The sequence below is a fragment of the Genypterus blacodes genome, unplaced genomic scaffold (genome assembly GCF_046128005.1).
Source record: "Genypterus blacodes isolate CSIRO-AG114 ecotype Tasmania unplaced genomic scaffold, CSIRO-AGI_Gbla_v1 ptg000012l_1, whole genome shotgun sequence".
Taxonomy (NCBI): Eukaryota; Metazoa; Chordata; class Actinopteri; order Ophidiiformes; family Ophidiidae; genus Genypterus; species Genypterus blacodes.
The window spans coordinates 3,378,781-3,395,980 of record NW_027466826.1 but is presented as its reverse complement, the minus strand read 5'-3'; the positions used below and the strand labels follow the sequence as shown (position 1 = coordinate 3,395,980).

At 41.5% G+C, this 17,200-nt stretch overlaps 2 protein-coding genes across 2 annotated transcripts; both read left to right on the top strand.

The window, feature by feature from the left end:
• The first annotated feature begins 306 nt into the window (after positions 1-306).
• On the top strand, positions 307-2,118 carry LOC143012230 (TATA-box-binding protein-like). The gene is made up of 6 exons (XM_076165271.1): positions 307-386; positions 731-818; positions 1,077-1,168; positions 1,351-1,518; positions 1,625-1,719; positions 2,039-2,118. Exons 1-6 carry the CDS (start codon positions 307-309, stop codon positions 2,116-2,118), a joined length of 603 nt encoding a protein of 200 aa, XP_076021386.1.
• Positions 2,119-7,313: 5,195 nt separating this feature from the next.
• Positions 7,314-16,757, top strand: tial1 (TIA1 cytotoxic granule-associated RNA binding protein-like 1). Its single transcript, XM_076164080.1, has 12 exons — positions 7,314-7,669; positions 8,103-8,199; positions 8,754-8,852; positions 8,991-9,045; positions 9,136-9,223; positions 12,090-12,165; positions 12,468-12,576; positions 12,662-12,757; positions 12,870-12,954; positions 13,094-13,217; positions 13,972-14,201; positions 14,345-16,757. Exons 1-12 carry the CDS (start codon positions 7,641-7,643, stop codon positions 14,466-14,468), a joined length of 1,212 nt encoding a protein of 403 aa, XP_076020195.1. The 5' UTR covers positions 7,314-7,640; the 3' UTR covers positions 14,469-16,757.
• The last annotated feature ends 443 nt before the right edge of the window (positions 16,758-17,200 follow it).

Sequence of the window (17,200 nt, the reverse complement as noted above, 5' to 3'; positions counted from 1 at the left end):
CCTGAAATTGATCCCAACTGTACAAAGCCAATCACAGTCATAACGATGAAAGAACGGTTCTTAGTCACATTGGCTGAGAATGATTGTTGACCTGCAAATGTTGTTTATGCAGGTCATATCTGAATGAATAGTTAACAAATAATTTAAGTTAACAGTGTTTTTGCTACATCGATGCTCTGGATAATGTTCGGATACACTGTCCCATTTGTGTCATTCTCTCCTTGTTTTCCAGGCCTTCCAGGGATGTCAGGAAATGTCCCTCAGCTGTTTTATCCTCAGACAGCAACATGCACAACTACCACAGCAATGCCAGGAAACCCCTCACTGACCCCCATCACAACAGCCAAACCTGCCGCAGAGATATCTGGATTAGTTCCACAGCTACAGTATGTTTTGTAAACATGAACTGGAGAAGACAGAAAGCAGAGAAGCAGAAAAGGAAGACAATATCAGGATAAACATTCTAAAGAGCATTAACATAAATGGTTTCATATGAGTGGGTCTTGCTGATAACTAATCAGAGCACTCAACTCTAATTTACTGTAACATTCATGTCCAAACTCTAACTATACATTTGAAAACTCAATGTGCTAGATATATATATTTATAGCACATTGATATATATATATATAAACTATAAACTATTTTTAAGTGTACAATTATGTATCTAAAATCATGCCCACACTTTGTGTTTCTCATTCAAGTTTTCTTTATTTCTGGCTGCTATTAGGAACATTGTTTCTACTGTGAATCTGGGCTGTCAACTGGAACTGAAAACAATTGCCAGGAGAGGCCGGAATGTTGAGTACAACCCCCGGGTGAGACTGCCACAGATTCCTATATATATGTTATTCTCTATAGTGGTTTATTCTTTATGAATTATCTGACCTGAACCCTCCTCTAGCACCACCATTTAACAAGTTGACAAATTTTGACAAGGTCATCGCTAAATAGCTTCTTCCTAGAGATTTACTTTTATATTTATAGGTGTAAAGAACACTCATTTAGTTTTGTCTTGTTTTTGAGGATAGTGCTTATTTGCAGTTGCATCATGTATTTTACACTCTTTCTTCAAGCGCTTTGCTGCCCTCACCATGAGAATGCGAAAGCCAAGAACCACTGCTCTCATCTTCAGCTCTGGGAAGATTGTCTGCACCGGAGCCATGAGGTCAGAACATCAACTTTTTCAAAATTCAATGATCGACTCTGCTCGGAAAAGCAGTTTTTACAGCTTCTCATGAATTGTGTCCATCTAAGAACGTGCATTAGCAGCAAGCATCACCATAACTTACTATACTGCCATTGTTCCCTTTTTACCTGTCTCACCACCTCCCATCTTCTCATCTCTAGTGAGGAGCAGTCAAAGTTGGCGGCTAGAAGGTACGCTCGTATGGTGCAGAAGTTGGGCTTCCCTGCCAAATTTCTTGACTTCAAGATTCAGAACATTGTTGGAAGCTGTGACATGAAGTTCTCCATACAACTGGATGGTCTGTCACTCGCCAACCAACAGACTTGCAGGTAATTTAATTGTGTTGATGTCCAGCAAGCTTCTCCCTCAGTGCTTTACAAACAGGATGCCATTGTTTAGCTGCCTTACATGATGAACTCCGTCTGTCTGTTCCAGCTATGAGCCAGAGCTATTTCCAGGGCTGATTTACAGAATGGTTCAACCCAAAATCGTCCTCCTCATATTTGCTTCTGGGAAGGTTGTACTGACAGGTAGGATGTACACTACACTGGTTAATTATGTTTAGAGCTCCCCAAAACACTACATTGTAGAGTAGAGGTGATGATTATTTGGTTTTATTGACTGGTCATGGCACACGTGTTGGTTCCATCAAAACCCTGACTGACATGGATAATGCGTAACTCGTGTTAGAGTATTCTACCTTCATCTTTTAGGATGAGTATTGGAGTGAATGACTCTTTGTGGAGAAGGATAATAGAGTTGTGCCGTTGCATGTTGTGACTGCTATTTTGATTAAAAAACATCTTTCTGTATAACAAATTGTTATTGATTCTGTGTCCATGTGTGTAGGTGCTAAGACAAGGAGTGAGATCAACGATGCATTTGCAACCATCTGTCCCCTCCTATATGACTTCCAAAAGACATCGTAGACCCTACTCTCTGTAGTGACGAGGTCTTCAGGGTGGAGCACTGAGGGCGTACTGCCCCCCCTGTGATTGTATAAGATTACAACATGTGTATGCATTTCAAATAAAGCTAAGTTTGTTGAGACATGTATGGGAATATTTATTCCAGAACTGGAGAGTGTGTGTGTGTGTGTGTGTGTGTGTGTGTGTGTGTGTGTGTGTGTGTGTGTGTGTGTGTGTGTGTGTAGGAGAGTTGTTCATATGAGAGAGTTCTAGTACCAATTTGTACAATGTGGCTGTGACTGACACAGGGTTAGGGTTAACACATTTGCCTCCTGCTTGCATTATAGTTTATTCTGTATATATTATAGTACATTTTTACACTTCTGGATGGATGCTAACTGCATTTCATTGGCTTGTACCTGTACTTTGCTCAATGACAATACAGTTGAATCAAACTAATCTAATTTAAGCAGCTGAATAGGGTACGCTACTGTATTTTAACATCGGCCATAGTGGTAGTACTTGGAGAGCCAAATATTTTCTGAGGTGGTACCTGATGTAAAAAGTTTGAGAACCACTGCTCTAAACTAGGCAAACTCTAAATATATAAACCTAAATATTTTATTATAATACACACATCCGAGTTTGAACATGACATTGGGCAACTCTAAACTGTTCCGGTTTAAGAAAAATCAATGGTGGAAAAGGTGATTCAATAATCACTTTGAAATGAAATATGAAATATAACACAGAATGACAACAATGTCAATATTATAGGCCTCATTACGGATTAGGGTTAGTTGTTATCATACAAAGCTCAAAATCCGGTTTCTGTCATGGTATGGGGGTGTGGTAGTGCCTGTTATGTCTAGCTAGACTGAGGACTAAAAGCTAGTGTAATGGAAAAATGCATACTCTTGTATCACACACACTAAACCATGTCTGTAGAAATGCATAACACATGCCTGGTCACACTCCCATACATCTTCACCCTCGCATGACCCTCAGAAACTTGTTGTTCAACATAAGAATGTCTGTAGATTTATAGTATGGCATGAGACATATTGCTTATCGGCTGGACCCAAAGTCAAGAGCATCATATATAACTCAATGTGTTGATTAAGCATCGACAAAGTCTTTCTTGTTACAAACTACCCTGTTGAAGGCTGGTAAACTCCTCTCTTGGGTCGAGGTCAGGTCAGGACAGGTTTAAGACTTCTCCTCCTTTTCTGGTCAAGGCCGTGAGGGGGCAACTCCCACCTGGCTGTATCCTTTGGGTACATCGTAGATTTAGAATGACATGATGAGCCACTCAGCCCCCACCTTATTGTCTCCTGAGATGAGCTACTTGGCCCCCACCTTACAATCTTCTCTTTGCCCCGTACTCCCACATAAAAGGCATGTGTTCTCTACCTCACGCGCATGCACTCGGACAGACAGCTTTGCTCTCTGTATGATCGGTGTCTTTGAAGCTTCAAATAAACCAGACAAACTCTGACTTCTTTTGGACAACTTTATTCTTGATATCTTCATGCTAAAAAATTGGCACTACAGATTGGTGTCAGAAGTGGGATTCTTGATCGATCTTCAGACCGGCGCTGAACGGTGTTTGATCTCCGGATTTGATCCGCCTCTGTACCCATTAGAAAAGGACGAGAGGACCGTGCAGCGACCGGACCAACCCGTCGATCGTCACAGGATTCCACAAAGGACCCCTTGAGTCCTCCCAAAAACGGTAAAGGCAATATTTCATTGTCCAATAGAAAGGTAGAGGATAAAAATAGAACATTGGAGTTTCAGAATAAGTCCGTCATAGACAAATAACTGCCTTCTAGTGTCAGAGGTTTGAGGCCTCGCCGGGGTTAAAGTCCTCGTTGAAAAGAAAGCCTAAATACGGATCGATTGTAAATAAATCAATCAGTACACGGTCGGGGTTAGAGACCTCGTAAAAAAGCCTAAAAATAACGACAAGTGTTTACGAAGTTGTTAATCTGGCAGTGAGATTTCATATCTCGCGGGGTTAATAATTTTAGAATACAGGATATTGTCGGGGTTTTTCAGAGACGTCTGAAAAAACCTAGAGAAAAATGGGATCCCAGGGCAGTAAGAACACAAATGACGGACCGGACTGGAACTCAACTTTGATAAAAGACATGAAAAGAATTCATGGTGAAAGATGCACATTGTGTCTTGAATACTGGGTGAGTGAATGTTGCTTCCCAGACAGGGGAAGCCTGAGTGAGAGACAACTGACTGCATTGAGAGAATGTCTGGAAGAAAAAAGAAAAAAGGTTTATGATGGGAAAAAGGTTAAGATAAAAGCCCTAAAAAATAAACAGGAAAATGAGAAGTGTTTGAAAATATGGGAAAAAGAGAGACCAGAACTGACAAACAAAAAGAGGGTAAAAACTGCAATAATGAGAAGGGACAGACACTGCTTGACACACCATTCTCACACACCAACCCTTTTGCGCCCACCCCTCCTCCTTCTGTACCAACCCTCTATCTGAGGTTCTCTGTCCCAGGTCGATCGGGAGCCTTGGATGACGACTGGGCGCCTCTCTTTCCCCGTCGCCAGCCCGAACATCAGAACCCGGCTCCAACCTCCACAGTTGCCCCCACCCTACCAACCTCCAGCTGATCAGCTGCCTGTGGAAGACATCCAACCGATACAACCCAGCTCCTCTGCTGCTGAGGCCGCCTCCAACCCCCCTCAGCCCACTGCATCTCCATCACACACCCGCGAGGGCACACAGTACGGCCCCACAGTGACATTCAACGCCCCCATGATCGAATACCCAGGTCACGATGGTCCCATGCTGGTCCTCACACACATGGAATCTGATTTGAAAGATGCCAGCAAAAGCTGGCCCCACCCAGACCGGGGTGGAATACTCCTGGGAGCAGAAATCCTCGCCTTTTGCAAGTGCTGGAGGCCCACTGGCAGCAAACTTCGAAAATTGATCCTGTCTCTTCTGGGCACAACAAAATACGCCCTCATCCAAGCTGACATCGAAAGACAACCGTTTTAACACCTCCGAGCAGAAAATCCACAGTGGGATGACAACCGACCATGGGAAAGTCATGTCAACCACGTCGTGGCTGCCATACGTGACAAATTCCGACCGAATGTCGACATGTCCAAACTCAATGACTATCCAGAAACCTGGGGAGACTGGCTGTCCTGGGGAGACCGACTATTCCATCCGCCTGGAAGAGACCTGTGGCGCACACAGCGGCCATGTTAAACCTGCTGGTGGGTGGGGCGACGTCGAAAGCTGCTTTGAGGCCGTTTTTAAATCTGCTTTGAGGCCGTTTTTAAATCTGCTTTTGTCAACGGCCTCTCTGAGCCCATCAGAACAGATGTCCAAACCTCCCTGATCGGTGGCTGGGCATGCAATCATTACCAGAAATGCCTTCGCCACGCTCAACACGCCGAGGCCCAAAGCGAGGTCAAAAAGACAAAGCAAGAGGCCACCAGAAATAAACTCACGGTGACAGCCCTCCAGTCCCAAACCGACACCGCCTGCTTCCTGCGTGACTTCACTCAGCAAGGAGGAGAGAGGTCCCAACTCGGCACCCAACACCTCAGATTGACTTCAGGGCCCCCGGAACGCTGCTACGAGTGACATACAGACACACTCACACATTTCCACACACACACACACACGCTCGACCGGCAACGAAGACGCGCTTGGCACTGATACACTGCACGCCGAGGGTGAGAATGTGCTTAGAGAAATAGAGGCCAAAACTGACACTCCACTGTTGTATCAGTTTGTCAAAACTGATGCTCATTTTGCTTTCCCGACTGTTGGGTCTATTGAAGGGTCAAATGTCAATTTCCTTGTTGACTCTGGGGCCACCAACTCTGTCATAAAACATCTGAAGGTTTAAACTTGCTGTGCGGTGCTTCACCCGTTTGCTCCATGTGTGCTAACGGCTCCTGCGTGGTAGAGCCTGTTTCCACACCCACAAAGGGCAGCTGGACTTGACCTCTTTGCCCCGTACTCCCACATAAAAGGCATGTGTTCTCTACCTCACGCACGCACACTCGGACAGACAGCTTTGCTCTCTGTATGATCGGTGTCTTTGAAGCTTCAAATAAACCAGACAAACTCTGACTTCTTTTGGACAACTTTATTCTTGATATCTTCATGCTAAAAAATTGCCACTACACTAGACTCTGAGCAAGACAAGTCATTCAATTCAACTTTATTTATACAGCGCCAAATCACAACAAACGTTATCTCGAGGCACTTAACATACAGAGTATTTAAAGACAACAGCAGCAAGGAAAAAGTCATGAGGATTTCTTTTTTAATCAGGTCATGATTGCTATTCACTTTTCACATTTGTAATATGGTAAATGTCCAGGAGTCATTGATGTGCCTGTCAAATAAAAGCAATCAATGTTTTAGAAAAAAATGGACACCTTTATATAATAGTGCGTGTTGGATTCTACTCGTATGATGACATCTAGTGGACAGATGCAACAGTCTATTCTCTTGTCGCCTCTAGTAATATGTGTTATGGGGACACTACAGCAGGGAGAATTTCATAATCTTGGCATCTACTGCTGTAAATTTGTTTTGGATACCAATATCTATACCAATAGCCATATCCATATCCTGATTCACGGTTCACAAAGTCTCAATCAAATCAAATCAAATATAGAAAATATAATGAAAACTCTCTGTGAACAGAATGCTCAATACAAGCAGTCAGTGAAAAGGTAATATGACAAAATTAATAGACTGAAAATGTGTAAAAATGGCTGACCGTGGACACCACACTCAAGGACCAGAGAGGTGATCAGTACCTTCATGGGATGTAAAATGATCTGTACCAAAAGTGATCTTCATAGGTAAAGGAAAGGGAGTCATTAAATACAAAGTATCCCTATGCAGCCTTAGGTGTGCCAAACCTCTCCAAATTAGCTCAATATTGCATTTTAATTCATATTTACACAAAGGCATGTCACAAGACCTGCATTTGTAACTTGTGTTTTATCGGTCTGTCTGTCTGTCTGTGTATCTATCTATCGTCAGTTATCCAAAATAAGGTGCATATCTCGCTCCACACTTCCTGCAACCCCACATTCAGAGCTCAGATTCCAGAAAGGTCCTGTGCTGTGATCCGTCAATTGCTGTGCTTAAAACAAGCGTACCCTTGTATTGCATTTCAAAATAAAAGCAGGTTACAGACGACACAAACACATTTCGAAACACTTGACTAATTAGTCGCAAAAGGGGCCTTCTTCGCATATTCGATGGCAATCAATCTAAACCGGAAACTTTTAAATTGTTGCAGCTGTGGACTGTCTTCCTGCTGACTACTTTCCTTACCATTAGTTCCCCTCGCGCGCTCACGTACGCACGCACGCGCTCTAGACTCCCAGCGTGACGTATGCCCTGTCGCCCGGTGAGCTAGCTTCTAAGCTAGTTAGCTAGACATTATATTAGCACACGCGGGGGTCGGTTAAGGTTAGGTAATTAGCGATTAACTCACGTTTTCTACCTTCGTGGCTCTGGGTATTAACCATGGATGACGACAACTACCCCAAAACTCTGTAAGTGACATTAAGTGAAAAAACGTTAGCTTACTATGTCTTGAAGCGGTGGTTAATTTAAGATAGCCGCTATTTCTCCAAAGCCCGTTAGCTAGCAAAACAGCGGTGACTGTGTTTTTCACCGATGGTATCTTAACGTTACAAGCTCCTATGACAATAACATTTCCTCGTTTGTGTCTTTGTTCTCAAAGATCGTTACACGTCACGTTGTACCCTATGCTAACTAACATTTGCTATTCATTAGCAGCCTAGCTTGTGTGCCGATGTAAACAACGACACGACGGGCTGGAGTGTTTGCTTCTTTCAATTTGATTACCATACGATACCTGAGTGTAGTCTGGAGGCTTTTTCTATGCCGCATGTCTGTGTTGGCTGGCCGCTACCTGCACTTCACGGTGACTGGCAGCCCATTGAACCTCCTCTTTCCCCGCAGGTATGTGGGAAACCTCTCCAGGGATGTAACAGAGATCCTGATTCTGCAGCTCTTCACACAGATTGGGCCGTGTAAAAGCTGTAAAATGATCACAGAGGTAAGCATCTAAAAAGGTTCAGTTGATTCATCTATTCATTTCTAACCTGCTACTTTGTCAGCCACATCTAGATCATTTGGAAAGTAATTATGACAGACAACTCACCTAGAAATACACAAGGGACCTAAGTTTGGTCTCATCAAAGACTTTTTCCAGTGATAGGTTTTTGTTGGCAGGAGCCTGTCTCTCCTCCTTTCTTTTCTTTTGTTTTCTCCTTGCCATTATAGTTATCTAGCTTCCTCAGCCTTTGTTTGCTCACAGCTCTACACAGCCCTCTCCAGGGAAAGAAAGACAGCAGTGTGAGAGTTATCATTAAAGGTTATGAAGAGGGAATGTATGAATGTGTATGCCAAAAGAGGAAACCACTGGAACGGCTCTTCAGGCTCTTTGCTCGAGTCTCACTAAATAACTATTGTATATTTAAACAATATCTAACAATAGTAACACTATTGTATAATATATACAGCTGACCTGGGAATGAATGAGTCTCATTTACAAAATAGAGGAAACACTTTAGGAGGTTAACTGCTTGTGTTTGACTTTCTCTCTTGCAGCACACAAGCAATGACCCCTATTGCTTTGTGGAGTTCTTTGAACACAGAGATGCTGCTGCAGCCCTTGCAGCCATGAATGGGAGGAAAATATTAGGAAAGGTGAGGCTTGGCAAGGCTACACAGGTCGACTATCAAATGTCAAATGCCTCTGTTAATTCTTCTTTCCGCAGAGAATTCATCTGCAAATGTAGTTCTCTGGCCCACTTTTGAACACTGTGTGACCTCCTCTGCTTTCAGGAGGTCAAAGTAAACTGGGCCACAACTCCTAGTAGCCAGAAGAAAGACACGTCCAGTAAGTGTTCATCCCCGCAGAACCTCTTCTATACCGCAAGTCGCTAAATTGTGCAGAGTATAGTAAAGGTTATTTGTTTCTTTGTCACAGATCACTTCCATGTTTTTGTGGGTGATTTGAGCCCTGAGATTACCACTGAAGACGTCAAAGCCGCATTCGCACCGTTGGGGAAAATCTCGTAAGTACACATTATGTTTTCGTTTATTCAATGAAACATGGCAGCATTATAATAAGTGTAATGAAATAACAAGCATCCATGACTATGATGACCATGCAGAGAAGTGCTTGATTTACAGAACCTCCAAAAATATTCTTAAAAATCACAATTTATACATATAATGGAAAGTATGTTGATTTTTGTGATTCCGTAAACTACTGATTAAACCAGTGATGCCCTATCTATAGAGTGAAATTGGATCCATTTGATTCTAGTACAGTTTGTATGTTCTTTGTAATTTCTCAATATACACCTGACAAATGATTTCGGAGAAGAAATTTACCGCTCAAATCCTCCCATAACCGTTTTAGTGGTGTCCCTTTGATTTAAACCTACATGTGACAGTTACATTTCTACTATATAGGCTGTGGCTGTGTTATGTTTACATAAATCTATTAACGTGTTCCAGTTATTAAGTGAAGTGAAGTAGATTATCAGTGGACTTGTACTTGTTGTGGACTTGTGCGTGTTGGTTCTGATGGAAAGGTGTTTATGGCTGACAGTGTTCTATTATTTGCCGTCGCTTGTGGGGTCACATGTCTTCGTAGGTGTCGTCTAATATTAAACTGCTTATGCCAGGGATTCAAACTCTGGTCCTCGAGGCTACAGATGTCTTGGGGGGGGGGGGGTTTTGTTTCTCACCGACACAGTTAATCAGCCAAGACTGGTATCGGTTAACTAAGACCACGGATCATTTATCGCATCCTCCGCAGTCCATACTTGGGAGTTGCAGTAAATGTTTTATCGAAGCGTAGTGGAGAGAACAATCCTGTCATTAAAACGGTCATGGGTAGGCTTGAGGATATTGCACACACCGACAGTTTAGACATAGATGCAACTGGAGTCCGCAGAGCTGCTCAACTGTGTTTTTTTTTTCCTGGTGAATCTTGGGACGGCTCATTCTCTTCTCCCTGCTCTTTCACCTTTGCATTCTTTTGTTTTGGCATCTCAGTAGTCGGATATGATATAAATACCCCAAGGAGCAAATCGAGTCTATTAAGTCCACATAAATGGCCTGCACGCAGCTCATTAATGTGTAAGGAAGGAACAAAAACCTCAAGGACCAGAGTTAACGTCCCTGGACTTAAATCAAGCAGTAGAATATCACAATGATCGGATCCCACTTTACACTTTCTACGACCTGGCATTGCAGAGAACGTCATCAGCCAGTTTTCCACGTGCTTTCAATACAATCTGTGCGCATCCTCCTACATATATAACGAGTCGTATAAAGGCCTTAACGGTTATTTAGTAAGAGGTGTGGAGTTTGTGCTGTCACCAGATGGTGAATTTAGGATGTGATTATAGGCGTGCGTCTAAACATAGCTGATGAACTGAACATGATCTTAATTCTTAGAGGGAAAGTAAATCTCAAGGTGGAATGAAGCTCTTTCTAGAACATTCTAGATTCTCCAGTTCTTTTTCTAATAAGACTCACAATATAGTTGAACTTAAGTGTTTATGTGTATTGTTTGCCGCTTCGCCCCTGATTGAAGTGTAGAACATTCTAGATTCTCCAGTTCTTTTTTTTAATAAGACTCACAATATAGTTGAACTGAAGTGTTTATGTGTATTGTTTGCCGCTTTGCCCCTTGATTGAAGTGTAGAACATTCTAGATTCTCCAGTTCTTTTTTTTAATAAGACTCACAATATAGTTGAACTGAAGTGTTTATGTGTATTGTTTGCCGCTTTGCCCCTTGATTGAAGTGTAGAACATTCTAGATTCTCCAGTTCTTTTTTTTAATAAGACTCACAATATAGTTGAACTGAAGTGTTTATGTGTATTGTTTGCCGCTTTCCCCTTGATTGAAGTGTTAGCTTTTAGCCTATAAGTTATTTATTTATTTTTCCTTTTTAGTTTTTTTTCCCTTTTTTAAGGTTGTGGTAAGTGAGTTGTAAGTCAGCAAAATGTCAACCTTCTGAAAGTGTATGAACGTGAACACCTTTCATCGTACCTGTAGTTGTGGGTCTCAGTGAAGTAATAGACCTTTGGTTATTTTTACAGAAATGCTCATAGGATTGGACAGGAGCTTGAAGGCTAACAGCAAGGAACTGTGCACTCTGGAGACTCAGATGTAGTTTTTTTTCTCTATTTATTCCATTCTTTCCACATGTCTTTATTTGTAGATGCTTTGTATTAACATTATTTTTAGTTATTTTGGATTAACCACTTCCAATACTCAAATGTGTTCCTCTCTCTCAGTCTGTGTCTGAAAATTGTCTCATTTTTGATTTTGCATAGTACTGTTTTTAGTGCAATGCTCATCTCCAAAACCTCTGAAAATGTCAATTTCTCAAAATTTGCAGCTCCCCAAACTCCATATTGGTGGTAAAGAATTGACCAGGGAAAATAAAGAAATCTGTTAACAGGCCACGTATGCCGTTTAATTCCTTTTTTCTCTTTGATATTTTCTATATATTTCTATTTGTAGGAAGAGCACCATCAGCAGATTTTAAGAATTGCATGGTAATCCATATAATCTGTTCCTTTGTCAATTTTTAAATCAGTAGCCTGCTTAATTATGAAGATTGAACAGGAAGTGGTGCTCTAAGTGGCAAGGAACCGTTAAGAAATGTGAGATTTCTGTTAGTACTTTAGGCTGCATGTATTTGTATTTGTTTTTATGTTTTTGAAGTGTTGCTTTGCAGTTATATAAGGAGTCAGTGCTCAGTGCAGTGCTCAGGGTCATGATAGCTAATGTACATGAATGTAGGAACAGTGTAGTGGATTCACAGCTCAGTGTTTTTGCGTGGTTCCTTTATGTGGTTTGAAGCGTTCCGGGTTGGAAAATGCGCTAAAGTTGTCGTTGCACGTTTTCCTCTCAGGGATGCCCGTGTTGTGAAGGACATGACGACAGGAAAATCAAAGGGGTATGGATTTGTGTCCTTCTTCAACAAACTGGTAAGGCTCCAGTACAACAACACAGACTGAAGGTTATTTCTATTTTCTGTTTATTATCCTACTTAAAAACGCAATAGCAGTAATAACAATCGGGGAAAAAATGGTTAATTCTCTTTTTTTAAATTATGGTCAATAGCTAATTTTTCCGTGAATCCATATTCAGTTCACCGTGAACATTATTTGCTGTATAATAGATTACAAACGGTAACTTATTCCTATTCAGAACTTTCCTCTTCTCGGGTGTTAGACTTAGCAGCTTGTGAGAATCCGGAGAGCGAACTGTCTTTGATTTGGACTTACAGGATGCAGAGAACGCCATCATCCACATGGGGGGACAGTGGCTGGGCGGACGCCAGATCAGGACCAACTGGGCCACACGCAAACCACCGGCTCCAAAGAGCTCTCAAGACAGTATGTATGACGAGAGGGTGCAGTGGTCAGAGTTTGGGAGATTCGCCAAATATGCCATGAGTTTGATCTCTTTGTTTCTTTAAAGACGGCTCAAAGCAGCTGAGATTTGATGACGTCTTGACTCAGTCCAGTCCTCAGAACTGCACCGTATACTGTGGAGGAATCCAGTCAGGGCTATCAGGCAAGTGTCAGCCACCCGCACACACACACTTCCATATCATTTTCCCCAACGTAGCCGAAAAATCAAGTCTTTCTCACCATTCAATCATTAATTTCATCCCTCTTTTTTTCAGAACACGTAATGCGACAGACCTTCTCACCATTTGGTCAAATAATGGAAATCCGAGTCTTCCCAGAGAAAGGATACTCTTTCATAAGGTACTGCTGGTGTTATGGAGACATGAGCCATAGCAGCATCTGGCCTCTAGGTGTCAAAAGATACACACTGCTTAGAATTAATCCTTATCTTCATTGTCAGATAGTAAATATAATGACTACGCTGTTGTTTTCTTTGCAGGTTTTCCTCCCATGACAGTGCCGCCCATGCCATCGTCTCAGTCAACGGTACAGTCATCGAGGGTCACATAGTGAAGTGCTACTGGGGCAAAGAATCTCCTGACATGGCCAAGAGTCCACAGCAGGTAGTGTGAACTTCCTGCAGGCCTCAGTCAAACTCTCTAAAAGCACCACAGTGTGTTTTGAACTCACCAAACTGGTTTTCTAACAACTTCCCTTTATTCATACACACAGCAGAACAGCCTTTTTTCTCATTTTCATTTAGGGCTTAGGCGTGGATTTGTTTAAACCTGCTCTATGATGCAAATGTTGACTCATCCAGCTGCATTAGTAAAGGCACGCTTACAGTCAATCACTCATGAACACTGTTTCCAATCCGGTTATCTAAGCTCTGACACTGACTGATGTATGTTGTATTGAGTGCATGCAGCAACAAGCAACTGCACATACTTAAGTGTTTCATCTAAGTCCTTTCATGACAATATGAGGACAATAATCGTCTTCGTTATGGCAAAAATACGGTTCGGTCCATAAGTATTTAGACATTGACACAATTTGTACCATTTGGGCTCTGTACAACACCACAATGGACTTGAACTGAAACAATCAAGATGTACTGTAAGTGCAGACTTTCAGCTTCAATTTGAGGGTATCCACATCTAAATAGGTGAACGCTGTAGGAACCTGAGTCGTAGAATGGTCAGGAAAACCCTGTGTAAACATTTGCCCTAAAATAATAAATGTAACAGCTGAAGGAGTGCAGTACAGCTTCACTTTAACCTTTTCTCATACAGTGTTGGGTAATGGTTTGCTGCTGATTGAACACAGTGGCAGTAACATGTCTTCTATTTGTCTTTCTCTGTGTTGGTGTCCACACAGGTGGATTATGGTCAGTGGGGGCAGTGGAATCAGGTCTATGGGAATCCCCAGCAGCAGCAGCAACAACAACAGCAGCAGCAACAACAACAACAACAGCAACAGCAGCAGCAACAGCAGCAGCAGCAGCAACAACAGCAGCAGCAGTATGGGCAATACATGGCCAATGGGTGGCAAGTTCCCTCTTACAGCATGTACAGCCAGACGTGGAACCAGCAGTCATTTGGAGCTGAGTGAGTGCTGCTCTGTTGCATGTTTGTCTGATTTGAAACGGAGGAGGACTCGTTCCCCGCCTTGAGTTATTCTGTTACACAGTACCCAGTTTGTAGCCACTGACCTCCATCATAGCACTCAGACAGTCACGGTGTGTTTGCAGGCAGTCGCAGTCACCGACCTGGATGGGAGGGTTCGGATCCACGGCGTCCCAGGCCGCCCCCCCGCCCGGCTCAGTCATGTCCAACCTGGCGAACTTCAGCATGGCCGGCTACCAGACGCAGTGAGCTGGCCCTCACCTGAGTCTGAGCCTTGTCACCACGGGGAGCCCTTTCACGCCACATCACACTCGTTCATCTGGACAGCCTTTGTGGTAAAACGGAGGGCAGGGGCCATATTCACAAAGCCTTTGTCGCATATAATCGCTACAGTAGTAAACAAGAGTACACTTAAAAATGCTTCTCTCAGTTCCACTCAGAACCTTTTTGAAACTTTGATTTGATTTATAATTCTTATACTTCTGATGTGGTTTTGATCTTCTGAAGTAAAGCCAAACTGTCTTTTTCTAAGTAGACTTTTTGTGGCTTTTTGAAATTTGGGCCCAGTGCAAACCTTGTAAATTGTGTGAGAAGGAGATTTGCGCAATTCTGTCAGCCAGTATATTTTCACATATTGAGTTGGTGACCATTGGTACAAGTCTTTCAAAAATTCAATTTGATCTGAAAAGCATTTAATGTAAAAACTTGAATATGTTTAACCCAAAACACTTGAATTTTCTTTATTGGAGCTAAAAGTATGCATACTAAATCAGCCATCTGGGATATGACAAGGATTATAATCCATAGAATCTTTAACAAAATTAATGATGAATAATTTAATTGTAGCAATATTTGCTTTTCAGATCACGTGTGTTTATTAATCTCGCAGTTTTCCATGAGAAATTGTTGCAGACTTGCAATGTGTTGTTTACATCTGAGACATGGGGCAACTTTCTGTTATTTTATAAATAAAAATCCTAAAATCTTCCCTCTTTGCCCTATTTAAGTTTTATTGCATATCTGCTTTTAAAATGGCACAAAATGCTGATTGGCCGGATCAGGAGGATTAGACGTATCCAAACACTTCACCGTGACTTTAACGCTCTCAGCTGCACCTCACCGAGCCTCCAGAGTGAACCTGCCTGCTCTGCTCTGCTCTGCTCTGAGCTCCTACCAGAGACATCCACTCCTGTTTTGATACATTGATATAAAAAGGCTTTTTGAATAGAGGCACGAGAGAAGACGTTTCAATTTCCTTTCAAGCTACAACCGGGGCTTTTGAAGAGAAATTGAATTTTGGGAATGACACAATTTTGGACTACTTAATCTTTAAGATAGATAAAACCTGCGTGTTTGTATCAGCATCTTCCTACATAAACTTTTGATGGGTTTTAGTTGAAATATGATGAATTCTAACCCATAGTCTGGTGAGAGAGGAAATGCAATAGCACACGACTGACGCATGACTGTCTAAACAAAAGTATTGTAAATAGCTAAGCCTCCCCAAAACTTTGTGAAGCAAAGTGTTATCCTGATTCTGGGGCTGGTTTCCTGGAGGATCTTAAATAGTTTTTTCCTTCAGCTCATTAACCCCTTACATTCATTTATGTTCCGCGGTTTGAGAGTTTTGTGGAGACTTGAGCTCAACACCAAGCATTTTTTGGAAAGCAGCCCGCAATTATATTTTCATCCTGTGTTTGCTATTGAAATGTTTAACGCTTCACTCCCCCCCACTTAAGTTATTTTTAGGCTTCTCATGAATAGCAGAATGTGTTTTACCACTGAAGCCCAAAAAAACATATTAAATATAGCATTGCTTCTCTATGGTTGAGGGCATTATATATTCATTCATTCAGTGTAAACTTCTTTCTTTCTTGGCGATTCAGAAATCTTTTCATTATTCTTTTGGAGAAGGGTCTGACCATTTCCCAGGTGTGGCATCACTTGGCTTTTTATTTGGATCTATGCCATCATGTACAGGATATATTTACACTCCTTGTTAGCTTCTCTGTCATTTGCTGTTGTACTAGCCGACATACTAAAGTTTTTTGTTTGCGTGAGATCATTTAGCAGGGGTCGTGTTGGATAATTGTGTAAATATAGACTTATTCGGACAAAACCTTCAGAAATAATGTATATACTGTAGGTAGAACATTATGAAATGAAATGCCATCATTTAATTTGAGCAATATAATTTATGAATAAGCCTTAATTGATGTGTTGGTAAATGTAAACTTATTTTTTTCCAGAGGCTCCATTACAAATTAGAAAATGAGTTGTTTTTTTTTCCACTGTGGATTTTTCCTGTTATGTTTGTGTGCCATTTTTTAGTACATAGCAGGAAAGCAGGCGATATTTTAGCTTAAACTGCACGCTTACAACATGTAATATATTTGCTGCTTAGGAATTGAATGTAATGGGAATTTGCTTTTATGACAGTAATACATATGATGGGGAAATACAGAAGTGATGTCCCATAATGGATGAAACCCTCTTCTGTGTATACACGGAAATGTCAATAAAGAGACTTTGAAGCTGCTCATATAGTTTGTTTATTACTCTCTGATCATCTGTGCTGACAGCGAAAACATGAAGTCACTGCAAACTCACATCGGTACAGAATCTTAAGCAGACATGTACAGTCCATCAAGTCTGTATATATATGACTTTGTTTGTAGCAATGTTGGGAAGTGTGAAGCCTAACTAGCCAATCAAAGAAAAGAATAATAAATGCTCTACAAAGCCAGAATGTTCACACAAAACATATTTGGGAAGAATTTTATAGATACTTGTGACCATTATATGAATTAATAGCAATAAATAGCTGATTTGTTTGTTTTTTGAGCAACTGTAATATAACTGAAATATTCCAACATGAAATTACTTGGTAAGCATTTGATGTAAGCAGCAAAAGCACTAGATATTATGTATATATATGTATATATTGCACAACTTCAGTTTTTTTAATAACCTACTTCTGT

Bases quoted from the DNA above. Each gene is read 5' to 3' on its own strand.
- LOC143012230 (XM_076165271.1), top strand. From the start codon at position 307: ATGCCAGGAAACCCCTCACTGACCCCCATCACAACAGCCAAACCTGCC. The intron at 387-730 runs GTATGTTTTGTA...GGCTGCTATTAG, and splicing joins GGATTAGTTCCACAGCTACA to GAACATTGTTTCTACTGTGA. The intron at 1,720-2,038 runs GTAGGATGTACA...CCATGTGTGTAG, and splicing joins TGGGAAGGTTGTACTGACAG to GTGCTAAGACAAGGAGTGAG.
- tial1 (XM_076164080.1), top strand. From the start codon at position 7,641: ATGGATGACGACAACTACCCCAAAACTCT. The intron at 9,046-9,135 runs GTAAGTGTTCAT...TCTTTGTCACAG, and splicing joins CCAGAAGAAAGACACGTCCA to ATCACTTCCATGTTTTTGTG. The intron at 13,218-13,971 runs GTAGTGTGAACT...GTGTCCACACAG, and splicing joins TGGCCAAGAGTCCACAGCAG to GTGGATTATGGTCAGTGGGG.